General features: G+C 42.6%; 1 protein-coding gene across 1 annotated transcript; it reads right to left on the reverse strand.

The window, feature by feature from the left end:
• Positions 1 to 21,799: 21,799 nt before the first annotated feature.
• LOC122665391 lies at positions 21,800 to 23,343 on the reverse strand. The gene is made up of 3 exons (XM_043861540.1): positions 22,992 to 23,343; positions 22,325 to 22,773; positions 21,800 to 22,189 (listed from the first exon to the last, which is right to left on the reverse strand). Exons 1-3 carry the CDS (start codon positions 23,341 to 23,343, stop codon positions 21,800 to 21,802), a joined length of 1,191 nt encoding a protein of 396 aa, XP_043717475.1.
• Between the last annotated feature and the right edge of the window lie 578 nt (positions 23,344 to 23,921).

The following is a 23,921-nucleotide window of genomic DNA, read 5'->3' on the forward strand; positions in this document are numbered from 1 at the left end:
ACAGCTTATAAAAAAAAAATTCAGTCAGATGATCACAGAGATTTATCATGGATGATTGTTCTTGTAATCAACTAAAAGATACCCCCTCTTCTGTTCCCAAAAAACCATCTTGTTTTAAAAAAATCCCACATTTTAAGGAGGAGGTTGTTAATGCATTAATCACCCACTAATTGATATATATATATATATATATATATATATATATATATTAACATAAAAAAAATTAAAACCTTGTTTCGAGTATTATAACCCTATATATATATATATATATATATTCATATAAAAAAAATTAAAACCTTGTTTCGAGTATTATAACCCAATTGGCGACTCTTTTGTAATAGACGGAAATAATTATGACAAGTAAATATATATATAAAATGAGTTTTTTTTTGGTAAATAGAATTTCATTGAGAAGCAGTACTATAGGAATATTAGACTACATAAGCCATGGAGTGGAATTTGGCTAGATTGTCGTACACTGATCTAACATGGCCCTCGTAGCTAGAGAAGTGGCATCCCTAGGAACAAAAACAAACTAACAGGACTCCACAAACGAGAAAAGCCTCCTAATATCCGAGATCACAACAGATAGATTGGATGGCACTTTCTTGGTAGAATCCACCAGCAAATCCACTACTGCCTTACTATTTGACTCAAGCGCCAGATGAACCACGGCCTGGGCAATCCATTCGAATAAGCCTCAACCTCTCCCACTTTAACATCCTGGAAGAAAGCCAACTCAGATTTAGCCACTATTGGTGTCCCTTTCCAGTCTCTAACAATCCAACCCAACCCACACCTGCCATCTTTTGTTGGTCAAACAACGGTCCATGGGATCATTATGGTTCACTATGGCAAACCAATATACAGAAAAATTAGGAGGGTTATCCCATGGTGTCCCATGAGTGCCCCATTAAATTTTAGGGTTTCCCATGGTCGTCCATGGGAACCCTGGTGCATCCCTAATAGAGTTGCTCCTTTCCTATTACGTTCCATAAAATTAATTATCACAATAGGGACGGAGAAATTCATCTCTAGTCCATCACAAGGCAAGAGGGATCCATCCCATACTCGAATGCGCAGCGGAAATTAATCGATTCGAGTTTCTTTCGCATCCCATAAATATTAATAATCAATAAACTGAAGGAATTAATAAAGAATTGCTAACCTGGTGAGCCTCAAGTGTTGCTCCTTCAATAGACAGTGGTTCTTCCTCCAGTGAGCGCTCCAAGCAAACAGATCTGAATCTCCAATGGTGCTACCAAGGTTCTTCAAGCCAATCCCAGATGCTCTTGAACTCTTCAGCATAGATCTAGGGTTTCACAATCCCTAACTCTCAAACACAGATGAGAGAAGCAAGAAGAAGAAGAGAGATCACAAAAGGGAGAGAGAGAGACCAAAAACGTAGGAGAGACAGTGTCTGCCAAAAACGTGGAGAGCTGCCTCTCCCTTCTGTGTTTTGGTCCCCTATTTATAATAACAGGGTTTAATTAAATCCTAGATAGATTTAATAGAGTCCTAGTGAGAGTCTAACTCTCTCTCTCTCAGTCTGGCAGTTCTGTTTAAACTCAGAGTGCTCCAAAGGTGAAGAAGCAGAATCTAATAGGGAAAGTTTTAATTAGATTATTTATTTAATTATTAATAGATAATTACAATCAGCACCATATCCATTAATTAAATAAAGAGCCAATTAAATTAGTAAATTCCAAATAACTCCCTATATGATAACAATTATCATATACAACCCCCCCCACTAATCAACACCATCATTATGGAATCTAGGGCATATACACATGTACTGCCAAACCCCAATCCATAGTACGTGTCCATATACGAGCGTCTGTGCATCTGATCGGGTCCCGTAAAACTCGATAAAACACTTTGTTCAAATAATTATAAATAATGTATCATTTTATGTAAAATAGATTTTGCAAAACCATTTCCAAAACGGTACTGGATCCAGATTCTGATCCGACCATGCACAAACAGTCTCTATCTTGGTGTTCTCCAATCGGACAGTGGTGACCGTGTTGGATAACTCCTTCACTTACAAAGTGTTCACGCATTCCCAAAACACCGGCTTTGACTCGCTTAAGTCTCAATCATTGATGAACCAAAGAATGTGGTCACACTTTGCAGCGGCAAGGTTCCCTCAGGCATAGGGTGTCGGTGACACATGTCTATCCTTTTCTACATCTGGCAGTAATACATGAGGAAATCGACAAAGTAGATTCTTTGCCAATATACACATCAAACATGTGAGCACTCGCATTCGTACCCTGACACCACATGTCTAGGCATACCCAATGCGACGATCATATGATAAGGGTGCCCAGCTCAAACCCTAGTCGTGACTACCATTTTAAGTAAAACTTAGGGATACATAATGCTCAAAAAGTTTATATCACATGTGACAATATCAAACTAAAATGTATAAATGTTCAATACAGAGGTGAACCGGGTTGAACCGGGTTTGATGGACACACACTTGTCCAACATCTTTTGGGTCTAAGGAAGCATTGCAATTGACTTTTAGAGAAGGACGCATCGATGGAATCCATTTAGCGGGCGGACTAGAGGTCACAATAGGGGGCGGAGAAAACCTTTTTTTTTTGGGGGGGGGGGGAGGAGAGGGAGAGGGAGAGGGAGGGGGGAGGGACTGAGAGCCCAGGAACTCCAAAGAAGCAAGAGTAGCAGCTTGGATGACCTCTACTAGAGTCCAGTCGCAATTCCCAAAGGCAAGATCATTTCTGGATCTCCACAGGTACCAAGCAATGAAGCTCACTTGACATTCCACCTTCCTAGCAACTTGTTTCCTAGAAGAAAACAATAACAACCCAGTCTTATCTCAATTAAATGGGGTCGGCTACATGGATCCTTTCAAAAACAAAGTAGGAAAAACTGAGGTCCTCATAAAGGGAAAGGAAAGTAAGAGAAACTTAAAAGAAATTGGATAAGCTAAGTAATGGAAAGTGAAAGATGTTAGTAAGAGGAAAGAGGATAGCCCAGTAATTCAAGAAAATCTCTTGCCCTCCAATAAGCTTTATTTGAGGTCATACTCGGTACAAGGCCTAGACTATGCATGTCATTCTTCACAACCTCACCTATGGTCATTTTAGGCCTACCCATAGCTCTTTTAGCTCCCTCAATTGACATCAGATCACTTCTCCTTACTGGGGCATCCCCAGGCCTCCGTTGTACATGGCCAAACCACCTCAAGCAACATTCTCAGAGCTTGTTGTTGATCTGGGCAACTCCCACATCCGCTCTAATATGTTCGTTCCTCACTTTATCCCTCCTAGTTTTGTTGCACATCCATCTTAACATTCTCATCTCTGCAACACATAGCTTCGCTATATGGCACTTCTTAACTGCCCAACATTCCACCCCATACATCATAGCCAGGTAGACAACATTCCTTTAAAGAAATGTGTCGGTCAAACAGGACTCTGGCCGTCCCTTTCCACTTCATCCATCCTACTTTAATTCTTTATGAAACATCATCATCTATGTCACCTTCTTTGTGTATGATAGACCCCAGATATCTGAAATAGTCACTTGGCGTTATCTCTCGCTCCCCAATTTTCATCATGTCATCATCCATCATAGTGTGGCTAAAGTTACACATCATATACTCCGTCTTTGATTTACTAATCTTAAGGCCTCTAGATTCCAAGGTTGATCTCCACAACTCTAGCTTAGTGTTAATCCCTGCTTTTGTCTCATCCACCAAAACGATATCGTCGGCGAAGAGCATACACCACGGTACTTCATTGTGGATGCTCTTTGTTAATTCATCCATGATAAGCGCAAACAAATAAGGGCTTAGGATTGATCCTTGATGCAACCCAACCGTAATTGCGAATTCCTTGCCTTGACCCCCTACAGATCTCACACTAGTCACCGCACCTTCATACATATCTCTAATTATATCTATATGCATACTCGATACCCCTCTTTTCGCAAGAACATACCGAATTAAATCTCTAGGTACTCTATCATAGGCTTTCTCCAAGTCTATAAAGACCATATGGAGATTCTTCCTGCTAGCTTTATATGGTTCCATGAGCCTCCTTAATAGGTAGATAACTTCTGTTGTGGATCTACCTGGCATAAAACCAAATTGATTCTTTGAGATATGAGTCTCTCTTCTCAGTCGGGCTTCAATAACCTTCTCCCAAAGTTTCATGGTATGACTCATCAGTTTTATGCTTTTGTAGTTATTGTAGCTCTGGGCATCACCCTTATTTTTATAGACCGGAACCACAAAGCTTCTTCTCCAATCAACATGCATTCTCCTTGTGATCAAAATCTTGTTAAATTACTTGGTTAACCAACCTACCCCACATACTCCTAGGGTCTTCCACACTTCTATTGGTATCTCATCTGGTCCTGAGGTCTTGCCTACTTTCATGTTTCTTAAGGCTTCTTTAACTTTCGTCACACCAATCTTTCGAATATATCTATGATGTGTGGCGTCTTGATGAGTAATGTTGTTAACCTGTTCGGTCAAAATTGAAATATCTCCATTTAGAAGTCCACAAATATACTCATCCCATCTCTTCACAATGTCCTCATCTCTTACTAAAACTCTTCCATCCTCCCCTTTTATACATCTCACCTAGTCAAAATCTCTACTCTTCTTTTCTCTCGTTTTAGCTGTTTTATAAATAGCTTTTTCCCCTTCCTTTGTGTTAAGACTCATATAGAGCTCCTCATATTTCCTTGCCCTAGCCATCCCCACCTTCTTCTTAGCCTTGTTTCTGGCCTCAAAATATTTCTTTTTATCTTCTATTTCTTGAGTCTGTTGCCATCTCTTAAACCTCTCTTTCTTGGCCTTAATGGTTGCTTGGACCTCCTCATCCCACCACCAAGTCTCCCTAGGAGCTTGACGCCTACTCTTTGCTTCTTCAAGCACATCTTTAGCAACCTTCTTAAGACAAGTCATCATCTCGTTCACATCACATTGGTCACCCTCAAAGTCCCACTCTCCCTAGAGCCTCCCCTTTTAGTGTCCACCATCTTATCTTAGGTCTATAGGCTTCCCCCTCTCATGCTTCTGTGAACTGAGGTACATATCCAAGACCACCAGTCTGTGTTGGATGGCTAGACTCTCTCATGGAATGACCTTACAATCCTTACACAACCTTTTGTCTGCCCTTCTGGTTAGGAAGAAATCTATTTGATTGGTATGAATCCCGCTTTTATAGGTAACTAAGTGTTCCTTCCTTTTTTTCAAAGAAAGTGTTCACTATAGATAGATCAAAAGCTACTGCAAAGTCTAGGATTGAGGCTCCCTCCTCATTCCTCTCTCCAATTCCAAACCCTCCACGGACACCATCATAGCCTCCCAAAAGAAGAGAACCTTTTAGTTTTGGGAGATCCAGTCTGAGAAATGAGTGTTGGGCGAAGTCGGTGGCCACAAGGAAAGAGAGGAGCCGAACTAAACACCTTTTGTGAAGGGGCAATGCAATAGAATGTGATCTATGGATTCCAATTCCTCCTGACATCTAAAGCATTGAGGGTCCAGCTTGAACTTCTGTTTCTTGTAGTTCTCCCCAGATGCAAGACTGTCGCCACAAGCCCTCCAAAGGAAAGAACGAATTTTAGGAAGAGTATTGAGGTTCCAAATACCTTTCCAGACCTCAAATGGAGTAGAAGCCCATCGACCTAGTGTAGAAGAGGAGGCTCTATTAGCTTGAGGAAGGCCCTCGAAGTTACACAGGAGGTGATATGCTGACTTGACTGAGAAGCACCCATTCTTAGCAGCTCCCTAATAAAGAGAGTCCTCAACCGGGAAAATAGGGAGTTAGATGTTTAAAATTGCCTTTCGAATTCACCTGAAAATAAATGATCAATAGTCTCCAAGTTCCATTGTCCCGTATCCAGAGAGATAAGCTCCGAAACCATTCTGAACTCCTCCACCATCTGTACATAAGGGGGGAGTTTGAAACCAGGTAACTCTGGAATCCACCGATCCTTCCATATATTGACATTCTGGCCATTACCAATCCTCTAACAAAGACCAGCCTCAATAATAGATCTGCCTTCTAAAATACTTCTCCAACCCCAGGATGGGCTATGACCCAGCTTGGCTTGCATAAAGTTAACCTTGGGGAAGTAAATATCCTTTAGGAAGAGAGCCCATGTTGATTCAGGTTCAGAGAATAACCTCCAAGCTGCTTTAGCCAAAAGGGCCTTGTTTTGGAGAGAGGACTCCCGGAAACCTAGACCACCATTCTCTTTAGAGAGGCACATTTTACTCCAAGCCATCCAATGTGTTTTCTTTAAGTCCCTAGTGTTGCCCCAAAAGAAATTTGCTGCCATACTAGTTGATCTCTTGTGATGAGACATTGGAAGTTTGAAGTGGGAGGCGGAAAAGTTTGATATGGGGAGGGCTGAAGCTTTAATCATAATCTCCTTGCCGGCATATGAGAGAAAGCGTTGGGACCATCCATACAACCTCTTGGACATGCGATCACGAACATCATGGAATACCCGAGTCTTTGAGATTCCAATCGTGGAAGGCAAACCCAAGTACTTTGAGGGCCCATCTCCATAGCGGATTTTTAGAATTCTCGAAAACCACCTTGTGAACTTGGGGACGGTGTTGGGGCTAAAGCAAAGGCTTGACTTCTTAGTATTCACCGCTTGACCACTAACTTTACAATAGGTATCCACCAGCTCTTTTAGATTATGGACTTCTTGAAGATGGACCTCTGAGAAGAGTAGGTAATCGTCAGCAAATAACAAATGAGTCATAGGAGTACCCCTGTTCTTAACGCTGATGTCTTTAATGAGATTACTTTCCATAGCTTGCTCCATGAGACAACTTAGAGCCTGAGAATACAACACAAACAAAGTAGGGGAAAGGGGGTCTCCTTATCCCCTAGAAGGCTTGACAAAGCACCTAACAGCCCCATTTATAAGTAGAGTAATGAACCGAGGTAATGCATGCCATAATGAGAGAGGTGACCTTGTGGTTGACCCAAAGCTTGAGAGATTCTGCTCCACAAAGAGCCATTTTATCCGGTTGTAGGCCCTTTTCATATCTAACTTAAGGATCACCAGCCTTTTCTTTCCTTTCTTCTTCTTTTTCACATAGTGAAACATCTCATGGGCAGAGAAAATGTTGTCCAATATGAGACGCCTGGAACAAAGGCAGACTGAGAGGGAGAGATCAGTTGGGGAAGCACCATCTTCACTTTGTTGGCAAGGATCTTCGTGATGATCTTGGCGCTAACTCCACACAGACTTATGGGCTTGTACTGATCCAGCTCCTCAGGACACCCTGTTTTGGGGATAAGGCTGATTAGGGTCTCATTACAATGAGTAGGAAGATAACTTGTCACGCCCCCATTATAAGATAGGAATAAAGCGCAGTCAAGGGGTGACTAGGATGACACACATCATCCCCTTTCTTACCAGGATCACTGACACAGTGTCCCAGTCTATAGTCAACAATCAAGGTCAAACATAATAATCACAGTTTACAAAAAAGGAAGGGTAATTCCATATCAAGACAGAGTAATTACAAGCAAAAGCGACTTAAATAGCAGTTACTATATGTTCAGCTAGCTAGGTGATACAATAATAGTTTAACACTATTTGTTGACTGACCATGATGTAACTACTCAAAAGAATATAAAGTATTACAGATAAATGTTCATAATGGGCACAAAGCCCCAAAAGAATCAAAAGAGGGGACAATCCCCAACATCATCAAGGCTCATAGGCACAATCATCACAGGGGCATCCGTCATCGTGTTCCTCTGACACAGCCTCGGGTTCCTCCATGCCAATACCATCATAGTCCGTTGGCTGGGCTTCGAGACCAGCCAGGTATCCACCATCTGCATCAAAATTTAAAAGAGTGTGTACACAGGGGGTTGGCTCCACTGAGCTAGTGAGGTGAAGGGGAATGCACAAACACACAATCACAAATAGTCCATGATGAATGTAATGTTAATAGATTTGCCACCTAACAAACAGTCTAAGTCAGGGTATATGCTACTATGATAACTCGGGAGACACTGTGGGTCACTTAACTTATCGCTACAATGAAACCTTTATTATCACTGGGGAACCTACGCCGGTCGAAGCCACCAAGACCACCCCCCGATGATCAGTGGTCATCCTTGACCTGGCCTCTCTTCCCCACAGGTAACAAGGAGCCCGATCACCCAACACCTAAACCCCTGTTGGTAAGGGTCGTAGCATAAGGAAGTGAATCCTAGCCGCAGATATACCACATGTTAGTTCTATCATCCCGATAGGTATTCCTGGTGCATCAACGTCAAATTCCATCTAGTACCCGGATACCAGCACGGCATGGCGCATACAAGGCAGGATGGCAATCAAGATATTTCATAAGCATTTTTAGGGTTCTGACACTGGCATACCCGACACCGTAACCCGATATAATAATGTAAAGTAAACATATCCACATCACATTCATTCGTAACCAATATAGTTCATATGCAAGGATGCAACATGTTCATAATGGGTACAAGCATAAGAGCAATTATATGATTTATACATATATATATAACAAACCCAAATATCACCCAAAACCCACTCACCAGTTGTTTGATCGTTGCTTGGGGTGTTTAATAGGATATACCTCAGTGCACGCTCCCACATAGGTTATGAAGTCTGGGGATGTGTGAGAATAGTATTAGAAGAGTATAGGTGGGTCCCATGATGGGTCCCAACAGTTATTTTGAGGTTTAAATCAAGATAGCACGGACGAACGTAGGGACGGAGGTAGCCAGGTGAGTCCGTTCCTGGCTCCATCCAGGCATATAGTGAAAGAGGTGGGACGAATTCACGGACGAAACTTCCAGGTGAATCCATTCGTGCATCCGTCCGGACCCTAAAACATTCCCGAGAGCGAATGGAACTACGGACGGAACTACCTAGTGAATCTATTCCTGGCTCCGTCCCAGCCAGTTAACCAGACTATACAAAATGGATCAATGGATGGAACCATGATGATGGATCCGTTTGTGGATCCATCGAGTCTCTTTCCGAGATTTGGAAGGATTTCCACCTCCAACCTTCCATACATGAGACCACATGGTTCCTAGGGTTAGGGAGGTGAGCCCCAAACTTCGTTAGGGTCCAAAGCACCTAACCCAACATGGGCCTTAGAAGATTAAAGGGATTTTGTTATGCCCACACCCGAGAGCCTATTTGTTTATTATTTATCCTCGTGGTGTGTAGACTATGCTGCCTTATTTGTCGGTGAGCCTTTCACCGTGATGGTCAAAGGGTAAGTTACTAAACCTATTTTATTGCTTGTTTCCTTCTTCTCGAAGTCCTTGAGGTGTGGGCCCAAGCCTGGACCTTTTTGATACTTTATCTGTCCTTTTTGTTGTATAGGATGCAGGGTCCTATGTGCATCCGACCCTACATCTGATGCTGCTGTCGTGGCTGTTTTGAGTGAGACCTTATGTAGAGCCCACATACCCTTTATCGAGGGTGTTGTTGGTGCCCTGTCATGGTTGACTACTACCCTAGCCTCCCTTTTAGTTTGGTGACCTCTTAAGTGGGCCCTTGGGCTCAAGTCATGCTTGAAATTGGTTAATGTACTTTAGACATTAAAAGACCTTAGCCAAACAAGGCCCAAGCTTTATTCTAAAATGAAGCCCATTGGGCCTATGTTGTATTTATAATGGAGTTTAATTGAGTTTACATGGGTAATGTGTTTGTGGTTCATTAAGAGACTCTACCCACACAACCCTTAAGTGGACATTTAAGCTACCCTACCCAAACATGCCCTAGATTTATAACTAAGAGGCCCTAACCAAACATGCCTTAGTAAGGCATTTTCTATAAATAGGATAGCTAGGGCAATCCCTTAGCCATTTCCCATTTCTTCCTAGCTAACCTAAATCATAGGAGAGGGGAGAGCTTTGAAGCAAGGAGGAGAAGAAGGAGAAGAAGGAGAAGAAGAAGGGATCAGTTGCTTGTGCTTGGGTCTCCTTGGTGCAGCCTTTGTGTACCTCAAATAGGTAGGCCAAGTGCTCTTTCCTCATTTCTCTTTTTTTGTTGAGCTTAGATGGTTCTCCACGTTTCAGTTTTGAGCTTAGATGGCTCTCCTTGTTTCAATTTTGAGCTTGGGGTTCCTCTAGGAACCAAATGGTTTAGCCTGAGCTATGTTTTTGGGACTCCATTAATGTGGTACAGTCCTATTAGGACCTCTATTTTAACCTCCTGCTGAATCTATTTTGATTCTAGAGTTTCAACCACCAAAGAAAACCGTAAATCTGGATTTTGAGCATTTGATCCTTTAAATTCCTCAATCTTTTGATGATGGGTACTTCTAAGACCTTAATAGACCATAGGACACCCCTCCCTAGTCCATTGGAACTTAAAGAACCAAATGGGGCAAATCTGGGCTGTTAAGGACCTTAAAATCGCACTTGGGTTGCATCGGATGCAAGGTCGGAGGCACGCACTGTTATCATTAGCCAAGAAACATCTTATAATTATTTAATTTACGCTTCCGCAAACTTTGACCTATCTTGAAATGTAATATTCTTTTATCTTTCACACTTTGATATTATTGTAGTTTAATATTGATTTATGACTGTGGATTGGGACACTGTATCTGTGATCCTGGTAGCTTATTGGGGTGACGTGTGTCATCCTAGTCACACCTTTTATTGTATCTTATCCCTTATCGAGATAGGGGTGTGACAGCATAGTATCAGAGAGTGATGCTCTGCACTAACCATAGTCTAGCAAAGACTCTTGATTTACTCTACTCCACTAGATTCTAACTTAAAAGCTTTTAAGAGAATAACTAACATGTGTGTGAATTTAGGGAGAAGACACTGTTATGAAAAATAGTTGACAATAATAGCATATAATAGGAGAACAGTGTGCATTAGCTAGAACGATGGATCCTATTAATAGTTTAGTTGTTGCTACATAAACCTCCCTTGGACGTGAGTACATGGTTTTAATAAGTCAAAATGACACCCCAATAATCTCTCCCAATTGTTGAATATCAATATAAATCTCCACCCCCTTGATATAGCTGGTGACCCAATAATGAGTAGTGTCTTCACACTCAAGTTCGAGTAGTAGATCTTGGGAGAGTGAGCATTGGACTCCACCCCAATGCCTCAAATCTGGCCTTCACTTTGTAGGCCTTGAGGTCATCAATAGCAATGTCCCTACCTTCAAGAATTTCCCTAGCCCGGAAATGATCTCGATGCAGCTCATAGGCTCCCAAGGACATAACCAATGGGCATCAAAGGCTACAGGCACAATGGCCCGAGCGGGAGCATTCCTCAATCTTGGAGTCATGACTATTCAAGAACCTGCATATAAGAAACAAGTAGAGACAAATAACTGTTAATCCAAATAGTGAATATCTTTTCATAAGCTAAGGGAGGTGATCCTACATTGGGATTATAAACCTTAAGCCCCAATGAGTCGTATCCTATAAAAAAAAATACAGCAATGAGGCCTAATGTTAATGTGGGATTAATTCCCTATCTCATTTATATGCTTGACCTAATGCTTAAAAAGAAAATAAAACAAGTAGTGCAAGTATGTGCTTGAGTTAATCAAGTTTAAAACCAATAAGAAAAAAAATAAAAAAATAAAAAAAAAAACTAAAAACATTCAAGGACCAAATACTTGGATCCACCACATTGTACCAAGAGTTGAATGATAAAGAAACAACCTAAAGTTGTGTTTTTTTTTTTATTCTAAAATTTTCAAGCTAGAAGTATTGTAAACAACCAGAGTATGGCCAGGATTACTTATACTTTAAATTAGGTGAAAATCCTAAAAGATGATCATATAAACACATGCTACATTGTTCCCCAAAATAGAGCAGAAATTTTAACTACAATATGTATAAAAATCCAAAATCTTAGCTTAGATTCTTGAATGAATGATTCAATTACTTGAATGATATTTCAAACTATTGTTCTTAAATAAACAAGAGAAAAGGGAGTTATGAAATTAGGTAATCATCTAGATTATAACAGTAGAAGTGTTCTCAGAGTTTGGGGGGGGGATTATTTTTCCAAACCCCAATGAAGTTTTCCTTTTTCCCTTTTCTTTTCAAAAAAAAAAATATACAACAAAAAAAAAAGGAATTTTTAACCCCTTACTAAGACTAAGGGAATTGGGAAAAACATGTTAAAGATTTTATAATTTTCTCTCATGTTCAATTGAAAACACAACTTGGGATAGGTGGTGTAAGCGTATACTTAAGTGAAGATACGCTTTATAGAAGAAAGAACTTAAACCAATCAAGAGACATGAATACAATCCACTACACTTGAATTAAGTGAGATCAATAAGATCTTAGTCTAAGATTAAAATCCTTCCCTAAATCTAAGTATGGGGTATAGAATAAACGATCAAGTACATGGTGGAGATATTGTGCAATCCATCTAACTAGTAAACAATGGAAAACAGAATTTTTATATGCCCCATTACTTTTTCCCCAAAACAGTTTGGAACTTTAGCACAAAGTAAGATTTAATATCCACAAATCTTAGCCTAAAACTCAGGGGTGAATGGTTTAATGGCATAGAGAGAGTTTTAACATTTAATCATGAACAAACAAATGAAAATAATATACTTAAAGAAATCTCTCCTACTTTTTCCCAAATAATAAAAGTTTTTCATTTTTGGGCTTGGTTCATCTAAACCCTTACTTAGATTTGGGAATAGTAGTGCTAGAATGTATTTAGGATGTGCAAACAACTTCAAACAAGCTAGCAATAAGGCTATTAACAACCTTGAATGAATAATTTTAAATATATCTTCAACAAAGGGAAAGAAGTTCGGTTTAGAATGGGAAAAATCCAAAATCTTTGCCTAAACTCCTAGGAGAAAGATGTAAGAGCATAAATGAAGTTACAAAGAGTTGAGCATTAGCAAACTATTAGAAATAATGCTCTTATAAAAACCCTTCTACGATTTTGCCCAAAGCAGTGAGGTATTTTCAATTTTGGGTTTGGCTTCCCCCAAGCCATACCCTAGAATCGTAGATAACAATGCTAAGAAGTGAATGGGTTGTGCAAACAACCCTATCTTAGGAAAAATAAGAGAATGCAAACACTCTTGGAAGAAAATTTTTAACAAAAACCCCAAACATAGAAAAAAATTTGAAATGAGAGGGCAAGCCGTGGCCTGTGCTCTAAAAGAAAAATTTGACATTGGATGCACACCCAGGTTAAATCAGGTCCTGCATCTGATGTTCCCCTGTGCTGTAGCTCGGATCGGATTTATGATCGGACGCAGGTTATTGGCTGCATCCGATCCCTCCTAAAATCTATTTTTGCTGACTTTTTATGACAAACCCTCTTCCAATCCTTTTGTACTTTATTATGCCCCTTATTCATGTTTTAGCCTTGTCTTGCGAGTGTGTCAATGTTGTATTTGATCAAATCCTCTTGTGCTATCCTATGCTTGAAATACAATAATGGTCGTGCACTTGAGCAGGTTTCCTCCATGGTTAGTACCCGCAATAGGAATTGTTCTTCTCCTTGAGATGATTCCAGCAATGCCACTAATACGACTTTACTAGTGCCTCCCCCCGTCAAGAACAATCTGGACGTTGCCGCGTTGTTGGGAAGCATGTTGCAAGCTATGCAACAGGAGCGTTAAGATTTCATGCAAACCTGGAGTGTCCTTTTACAGACAGTAATGCAACTTAGAGGGAGTCAACCAGTACCTCCCGCATAAGAACCACCTCCTGTTCCAACTACCCAACCTCTCTTCACTGCTCATGATGTCACCACCAAGGTGAATGACATGTTGGGAAGCTTCCTACAACGCCAAGGTAAATTTCTGAAGGATTCGTTCTTAGATATGTTAAAGGACTTCCAGCAACGTCAGCAGCCATTCATGAATGAAGTAATTACTGTGGTGCAACATTAGTAGTAGCAGTTCATGGCTAGTATGAATGCATAGTTCACACACCGTAGTGGGCATGAGCTATGCTAGGAACTTCCCCAGCATCCGATACGTCACCTGCACCTGATAAGTCTGGAAAGGATGGATAAGAAGACGAAGGCGTGGCACAACCAAGGCCTAGAAAGAGACCTGCAAGTCCACAGGAACTTGTGGGACCCAACAAGAATTTTAAAGGGATCTATCTTGCTTCAACTCCGGTGCAGTCGAGGGGACGGAATGCAACTCCACATAACCGACTGTCACAATCCACAGATACCCCTCAGGCTTGTGACCCGAATATTACTTGCTACGGCTGCAACGAACTGGGGCATATGCTTAGGACTTGCCCATTCTGTAAGGCTAAGTATGTGTTGTGCCTGAATGTCTCTTACATCTCGAGGAGCCATGGCCAGATAGTGGATCCCAAGCCACGCCTCACCATGATTCTTGGGTGAATAGGGTCAACACCGGGCGCAACGATAGGTACATTTTATAACTCATTAATGCTTAACATGTATTGTTTCTTTACGTGGCTAGCAGGGCATTAGTATAAATTTTACTATGTTAGTTATCTTAAGCACCTGTCTTTGACCTACACTTGTATTGTTGGTCTTGGGGTTTAGCACCCAATTTATTTGTTCACCGTTATTTGTTGTAAACTCTTTGTACTTAGTCAACTGTCAGTGAGTAACTCAAGAAAGGATCTATTAAGTAGTCTAGCGGTTAGAGGGGGGTACATTTTATTTTTGCGGCCTTAGTTTTTGGCCCGGGCTTCCTTGGGAAAACACCTAGAGAGTCTGAGTTTTGGTCCTGAGTACCCTTGGCTTGCCCATCCTTGGTCTTGTTCAAGCCTGAGTGCCGCTTAAGATTGTCAGATGGAGATTTCGGTATTAGCCCTGAGTGTTCCTCAGGAGAGCTGATTCTTAAATCTTGCCAGGCCTTGAGCATCACTTGGGAGAGTCGATCGAATTTGAGTAACTGCCTCACGCGTACCTTCGGGAAGTGATATTGTTTTTATAGGTCTAGTGCTTGAGAAGCATTGTATCGAGTGTTACCATAGCCTATTGCAGCCATAGGATGAGAGACTTAAACTGAAGGATTGGACAAAACTTTACTCAACAATAGGTATGAGTGGAGTAATGGGTCACCAATGCATTCCCTCTATATTGGGAGTGAACAATAGGAGATTCCATCAATATTGCAATTTATTCTAAAGTTGAGTTAAGTATTGGGGAATCAGAAGTGAAAGTCTTCAAAGCAAAGCCTTGTAAGAAAAGTAGTACAAACCTAACCTTACGACCCTAGTTAAAGGAGGTTCAATATTGGGCGTGGTCCAGGTATAGTTAGACCTTTTGTTTCCTTGTGGTTTATATCTAAATTTTGAACCTCCCTGGACTCTTAGACACATTGACCTTTAACCCATTTGAGCCTAGGATTTGTTTTGATCGTTTGTTTAGAGGCAAGGAGTTGTTAGGTGGTCGAAGTATCCACACCTATTCAAATCCCCAGGCACGCCAAATTTCGAGGATGAAATTTCTTATAAGGTTGGGGAAATGTTATACCCGTACCCGAGAGCCTATTTGTTTATTATTTATCATCGTGCTGTGTAGACTATGCTGCCTTGTTTGCCGGTGAGCCTTTCACCGTGATGATCAAAGAGTAAATTACTAAACCTATTTTATTGCTTGTTTCCTTCCTCTCGAAGTCCTTGAGGTGTGGGCCCAAGCCCGGACCTTTTTGATACTTTATCTATCCTTTTTGTTGCATAGGATGCAGGGTCCTATGTGCATCCGACCCTACATCCGATGCTGCTGTCGTGGCTGTTTTGAGTGAGACCTTATGTGGGGCCCACATGCCCTTTATCGAGGATGTTGTTGGTGCCTTGTCATGGTTGACTACTACCCTAGCCTCCCTTTTATTTTGGTGACCTCTTAAGTGGGCCCTTAGGCCCAAGTCATGCTTGAAATTGGTTAATGTACTTTAAACATTAAAAGACCTTAGCCAAACAAGGCCCAAGCTTTATTCTAAAATGAAGCCCATTGGGCCCATGTTGTGTTTATAATGGAGTTTAATTGAGTTTAGATAGGTAATGTGTTTGTGGTTCATTAAGAGACTCTACCCAAAGAACCCCTAAGTGGACATTTAAGCTACCCTACCCAAACATGCCCTAGATTTATAACTAAGAGGCCCTAGCCAAACATGCCTTAGTAAGGCATTTTCTATAAATAGGATAGCTTGGGCAATCCCTTAGCCATTTCCCATTTCTTCCTAGCTAGCCTAAATCGTAGGAGAGGGGAGAGCTTTGAAGCAAGGATGAGAAGAAGAAGGGATCGGTTGCTTGTGCTTGGGTCTCCTTGGTGCAGCCTTTGTGTACCTCAAATAGGTAGGCCAAGTGCTCTTTCCGCATTTCTCTTTTTTTGTTGAGCTTGGATGGCTCTCTATGTTTCAGTTTTGAGATTAGATGGCTCTCCTTGTTTCAGTTTTGAGCTTGGGTTTCCTCTAGGAACCAAATGGTTTAGCCTAAGCTATGTTTTTGGGACTCCATTAATGTGGTACAATCCTATTAAGACCTTTATTTTAACCTCCTGCTGAATCTATTTTGATTCTAGAGTTTCAACCACCAAAGGAAACCCCAAATCTGGATTTTGAGCATTTGATCCTTTAAATCCCTCAATATTTTGATGATGGGTACTTCTAAGACCTAAATAGACCATAGGACACCCCCTCCCTAGTCCCTTGGAACTTAAAGAACCAAATGGGGCAAATCTGGCTGTTAAGGACCTTAAAATCGCACCTGGATTGCATCGGATGCAAGGTCGAAAGCACGCACTCTTGAGTCTGACGTTGCTTCTGATGTAGCCTGAGCCTATAGGAAAGGTCGGACGCAAGGTCAGAGTTAAGCCTGTTGAGTCCGACGTTGCCTCTGATGTAGCCTGCGCCAGTAGGAAAGGTCAGATGCAAGGTCGGAGGCAAGTCTGTTGAGTCCGACGTTGCCTCCGATGTGGCCTGAGCCTACAGAAATGGTCGGACGCAAGGTCGGAGGCAAGCCTACTGAGTCCAAAGTTGCCTCCGACGTGGCCTGAGCCTGCAGGAAGGGTCGGACTCAGGGTCGGAGGCACGCACTGTTGAGTCCGACGTTTCCTCTGATGCTGTTTTCAAGGCCTATAACTTATGTAAATTTTGGGGCTTCTCTATGAGGCCTCCCCTACACTCTCTCACACTCTTATTCACTTCCATAGGCGCCAACACATGTGCAAGGGAGTGATTTTGAGAGGGAATCGTTGCGCTTATACAAATTCTATTTCAAGTAATCGGTGAGTCAGTTTGGGTGACTATCTGGGCTTGTTTACTATTGCTTATTCATGCATTTATTAATTATATTGTGACATTATCATTCAAGCATGATTGCATATTTGTATTTATTCTTATTCGATGATGATGGTTAGGATGATATGGATTTGTGTTGGGTTACGGTGTCGGGAAGTACTGGCACCGGAACCCCCGGATTACGTGAAATTATATATTGCATCTCATTCTTGCCTGTATGTGCTGTGTTATGCTGGTACTCGGGTGTTAGATGGAATGGGACGTTGACACACCCAGATGTACCTCTCAACACGATAGGATTCATGTAGTATATTTGTCGTTAGGACTTTATCCCCTATGCTACGACCCTTACCAACAGGGGTTTAGGTATTGGGTAACCAGAGCACCTGATGCCTGTAGAGAGTTAGAGAGGTCAGGCCAGGGGTAGTAATGGTTATCGGGGTCTGCCTCTGGGTGGTGATGGCTACGACTGGCACGAACCCCATGGTAATAATTGAGGTTGCATTGTGGTGAATATGGATGGATCCACAGTGTCTTCTTAAGTTATTACAGTAGCATATACCCATTAACTTAGCATTGTGTGTTAGGTGGCAAATAAATTAATAATGGCATGCACCATGGACTATTTGTGATTGTGTGATTGTGCATCCCCTTTTCTCTCTCACTAGCTCAGTGGAGCTAACCCCTGTGTACACATTCTTTTTAGATTTTACTGCAGATGATTTTGGTACTGTGGAGCCAGAGGCCGTGACTGAGGATCATGGTGATGGTTGCCCCTTGATGATTGTGCCTACGGGCCGCACACTGTTACTTGGGATTCGATCCCGTTTTGTCATTTGGAGAGCCTTGTGCTTTGTCTAAACTTTTATGTATTACATTTTGGTAGCTACTTGATGGTCATAGGAATTTTATAACTATGCTACTTATTATCATTAGCCAATGAGCATCTTATAATTATTTAATTTACGCTTCCGCAAACTCTGACCTATCTTGGAATGTAATATTTTTTTGTCTTTCGCACTTTGATATTATTGTAGTTTAATATTGGTTTATGACTGTGGGTTGGAACACTATATCTGTGATCCTGGTAGCTTATTGGGATGACATGTGTCATCCTAGTCACACCTTTTATTGTATTTTATCTCTTGTCGGGATAGGGTTGTGATAGATTTGGAACCATCTCCATGGTTTTCCAATCCTAGATTTAGGTCTTAAGGCATTGAGCAGCAGCTTAAGCCATTAAAGTCATGACAGATAATAAGAAAGAGAGGGGTAGGTCTCCATTTGGGGAACCAAAGAGAGGTATTGGATTTCCAAAAGGAAACCCTAAGCTAAACCGATTAGGGAAGGATTTCCCAAGTTTGAAATGGAAAGAGAGGGAGAGGGGAAGAGTACTCACCTACTTGATGAGCCAATGAATGGCTTCCACCTCCAACCTTCCTCCAATCACCTTCTTCAAAGCCCTCCCAGCCTTCAACGATTTTAGGTTGGTAGGAGAAATGAAAGAGCCAATAAATGGCTGGGTTGTGCATTTACAACAAATGCTCCCACTTAGGGCCTGTTTGGCTTGGGGCCTTAAGAGTCATTCTCATTTAAATGCCACCATGGGCCAGTGGGCCCACCTATATAGCACATGTACAATTCAAGGAGACCAAGGGTGGGGTCCACCTTGTCTGGGTGCTTAGGTATAATGCCCGGGGGCACGGGGTGTGGGTCCCACACGAGGAAAACACTCAAAAGCCTAAAACAACACAGATGGATCCACGAACAGAGGCGCAGTCTTATGAGTCCGTTCGTGACTCCGTCGCTACTATAAGGGCAGAACCTTAAGGAAAGTTGTTGGGCTTTGGCCCACACTTCAAGTCCATAGAGGGGAGGGTACACTAACATACATCAAGGCAGTATCTTACCCCTCGACCGTCACAACGTGTCTTTCGTGATCTCGAAGAGTTTCTCGGCCACGATGCTAAGCTTATTGTTGAGTGAGGTGTCTAAATGTGGGGACATAGGAAACGCCTTCCAGTACTCTTCACTCTGGGGACTCATGCTAGGAGGGTAGTCGACAAAATCACCATCGATAAATCTCCTCCACTATCAGTTGAGGAACCTCTCTTCGATAGGTAGACCTGTGAACGGGTTAATAATTTTGTAGCTGGGCTTGACCACAAGAGAAAACAGTTCCCTAGCGTACACGACAGCATTTTCTACACGTCATAAGAGAGAGAAACTATAATTAAATAGCAAAATCGGGTGTAGATGTAACACCCCCACCTTACAAGAAATTTCATCCCCGAAATTTGGCGTACATTGTAAGAATCCAAGGGAAGGGTACTTCGCTCGCATCTCGACTTCAGCTTCCCAAGACACTTCTTCCTCTAGGTGGTTGCACCACTTCACCTTCACGTAGTGAATAGGTCTATTGCAGAGATTCACCACTTTGCTGTCCAGAATCCTCTCGGGCTGTTCCTTATAGAACATATCCGCTGCCAGCCCTGGTGGTTCTTGAGATAGAACATGGTTAGGCCATGCACGTACTTCCATAACATGGACACGTGGAAGACGTCATGAGCGCCGTCCAAAGATGGTGGGAGTGCTAACCGATAACCCACCGGTCTGACCTTCGCAAGAATTTTGTAGGGCCCAACGTATCTCGGGCTTAGCTTTCCCTTCTTCCTGAACCGCATCACACCCTTGGTGGGCGACACCTTAAGGAATACCTTGTCACCAAGGGAGAACTCTAGATCCTTCCATCTTTGGTCCGCATAGCCTTTTTGCCTAGACTGGGCAACCTTGATTCGCTCATGGATCAAGTCCACCTTCTCACAAGTTGATTGAATCAATTCCAGCCCAAGGATGCGCCGCTCACCTACTTCGTCGCAGTACAATGGAGTCTGGCACTTCTTCCCATACTGAGCTTCAAATGGTGCCATATCGATAGTAGCTTGGTCACTATTGTTGTAGGCAAATTTGATAAGCGAGATGTGCTCATCCCAGTTACCCTGCATATCAATGGCATAGGCTCGGAGCATGTCTTCCAATGTCTGTATAGTCCTTTCTGACTGCCCATCTGTCTGACGATGGAATGCAGTGCTAAAACTCAGTAAGGTGCCCATAGCTCTTTGGAGTCTGCTCCAGAACATGGATGTGAACCTGGGATCCCAATCTGAGATGATGCTAACTAGAACTCTGAGCAGGCGAACTATGTTATCAATATACAAGCGGGCCAGCTTATCCATAGAATAGGTGACCTTGATTGGGATGAAATGAGCTGTCTTCGTCAACCTATCCATAATAACCCATAGGGCATCAACACCTCTGGGTATGCGAGGTAGTCCAATGATGAAGTCCATGGTAACATATTCCCACTTCCATTCTGGCACAGGTAAGGACTGTAAAAGGCCATGGGGCCGCTGTCTATTTGGCTTCACTTGCTGACAAGGTGAGACACCTGGCCACAAATTCAACAACATCCCTCTTCATTCCACTCCACCAGTAGTGTCCCTTTAGGTCCTTGTACATCTTAGTATTACCTGGGTGAATCGAATAAGGAGAATCGTGGGCTTCTGTCAACACTTCCTTTCTCAGCTGATCATCCTTGGGAACACATAGTCGATCCCTGAACATGAGGACACCACTCTCAGTCAATGTGAAGTCCAGATCTCGCTGTGTATCATCCTAGATAGCTTTAATGATCTCTTGGAAGCGTTCATCGGAGGCCTGGGCAGACTGAATCCTTTCCACCAAAGTTGACTGCATCGAAATAGGCTACTAGAGATAGAGTAACACCCTCTACCAGTAACTCCAGATCCATCCTTCTTGCCTCTTCAACAAGTTCCTTACTGACAGCCAAGGATGCAGTGGATAAGGTCTGAAACTTTCGACTAAGGGCACCCACCACAAAGTTTGCCATACCAGGATGGTGCCTTTGACTCATGTTAAGTTCCTTCTGGGCAAAGAAGTACTTAAGACTTTTATGGTCACTGTAGATCTCACTTTTCTCTCCATATAGGTAGTGTCTGCAGATCTTCAGAGCAAAGACCACAACCGCCAACTCCAGGTCATGAGTTGGGTAATTCTTCTCATAATCCTTCAGCTGATGAGAAGCATAGGATACCACTTTTCGATCCTGTATCAGAACACAGCCGAGACCCATCTTTGAAGCATCAAAATAAACTACCATCCCTCCAGTACCATTTAGAATGGTAAGTACTGGAGCCGAAACCAAGCGTTGCTTCAATTCCTGGGAGCTCTTCTTGCAGTTATCAGACCATTCAAACTTCACTCCCTTCCGAGTCAGTCGAGTCATAGGAGATGAAATCCTTGAAAAGTTCTCAATAAACCTCCTGTAGTAGCTGGCTAGACCGAGGAAACTGTGAATATCTGCTACACTCTTGGGTGTCTCCCAATCAACTACCGACTTCACCTTGCCAAGGTCAACTTCAATACCCTTGGCAGAAACTGGGTGACCTAAGAAAGCCACTTGTTGTAACCAAAACTCGCACTTGCTGAACTTAGCATACAATTGATTTTCTCTTAAGTGCTACAGCACGAAGTGAAGGTAGTCAGCGTGCTCTTCTTCGCTCTTGGAGTAGATTAGAATGTCATCAATAAACACGATAATGTACTTATCCAGCACGTTGTGAAACACCTTGTTCATTAACTCCATAAAAGCTGTCGGGGCATTGGTCAGTCCGAAGGACATCACCAGAAACTCGTAGTGACCATATCGTGATCTGAACGTTGTCTTGTTGATATCACTACTTTTGATCTTCAACTGATGGTACCCCGAGCAGAGGTCGATCTTTGAGAACACCTTTGTGCCTTGTAACTGATTGAATAAATCGTCGATCCTAGGTAGCGGGTACAAGTTCTTAATCGTAAGCTTGTTGAGTTGATGGTACTCAATGCACATACGCATACTACCATCCTTCTTTTTTACAAACAAAACAGGTGCGCCCCACGGGGAAACACTTGGCCTAATGAAGCCCTTCTTCAACAAGTCATTGAGTTGCTCTTGAAGTTCCTTCAATTCTGAAGGGGCCATTCTATAGGGTGCCTTAGACACTGGAGCAGCACCAGGCACCAGGTCAATCATAAACTCTGTCTCCCGGTCTGGTGGTAGCCATGTGAGGTCTTCCGAAAAGACATCAGAGAAGTCTCTTACCACACTTATCTCTTTCATAGGTGTAATCTTGGCTTCGATGTCCAGCATGGAGGCTAAGTAGCACTTACAACCTTCTTCCATCAACTTCTGGACTTGAAGAGCTGAAATGATAGTTTTCTTAAGCTTTTTGCTTTTGTTGCCCTTGAACTCAAATTCCTTGCCTTCCTCTGACTTAAAGAGTACTTTCCTCTCTACGCAGATCAGGCTGGCTCCATGTGTGGACAACCAATCCAATCCCAGAATTATATCGAAGTCCTTCATATCTAAGATTATCAAACTAGCCTCCAGTCCATGGTCGCTTACTCGAACAGGATAAGATTTGAAGACTTGGTCAAGGTCAACCTTACTTCCTATCGGTGTACAAACTATTAGCTTCTACTCCATACTTGCCAATCTAATAGGTAGTTTCTCGGCAAACGAAGGTGATATAAAGGAGTGCGACGCTCCTGAGTCAAACAACACATAAGCAGGTAGGGAATACATAGAAATCATGCCTGACAAACACCGAACAACCAAACATGATAAACTCAACATAAAAGAGTTACATTCAAGTGGTTGAGTACAATACCTGTGATGACACCAGGGTCAGCCTGGGCTTCCTCATGAGTGATAGAATACACTCGTCCCTGAGTTCTGTTTGCTGGAGAAGGGAGAAGTGAGCGAACAGAGACCTTTGCTTGGGGTGCCTTAGAAGTCACCGTTGGCCACAAACCTGCCTGTTGCGGATGTGGGCAATCCTTGGCCATATGACCGGACTCCTTGCAGTTGTAACATACGAGAGTCTTGGTCCCATAATAAGGAGCCGATGTAGCTTTGGGTCCCTGGGCCACATCAGGTTTACGGGACTGTATTGGAGTTGCAGTCGTGTAGGCCCCTCTCTTCTGGAACTTGTTAGGCCCCCTAGAGTTATAGGATAACATTGGCCTCTTACCAGCTTGTATGGCTTTGTATGAGTAGAGCAAGGATGAGCAGAGCACCAAAGACCTCCAAGTGGAGAATGAAAGAGCCCCCACCTCTATATATAAGGAGTGGAAGGGAGAAACTTGAAGGAGAAGCTAGGGATCACCTTAAATACGCTTCCCAAGAAATGATTGACAACCCATTATTAATGCATAATAAGGGCTTCCCCCCAAGGTTGGTGACAAGACAAGAGTATAGCTTGTCAGAGAAGCCAACTCAAGGGGGTTTTCCCAAGAAAGGTTGATGTGTCACCCTGCCATTAATTTAATCCCCCATTAGCATTAATGGCAAGGTAAAGTCCCTAAAGCCCCAATAGCCTAAGCCGACCAGGCACGACCGAACTGGTCAGCCCGTAGAAGGCACCAAGCCAGTCAAGCACCCAGCCGACCAGACACTACCAACCAGACTTGCCCGATCATGCATCTAACCGGCCAAATTGTAAGCCCGTTAGGCCAGCCCATGCACATGCTAGGCCAACCCCGTGTGCACGCAAGGCGAGTCCAACACACACGCCAGGCAAGCTCCTCACGCACGTAAG

This window comes from Telopea speciosissima, chromosome 6 (assembly GCF_018873765.1).
Source record: "Telopea speciosissima isolate NSW1024214 ecotype Mountain lineage chromosome 6, Tspe_v1, whole genome shotgun sequence".
NCBI classification, from domain to species: Eukaryota; Viridiplantae; Streptophyta; class Magnoliopsida; order Proteales; family Proteaceae; genus Telopea; species Telopea speciosissima.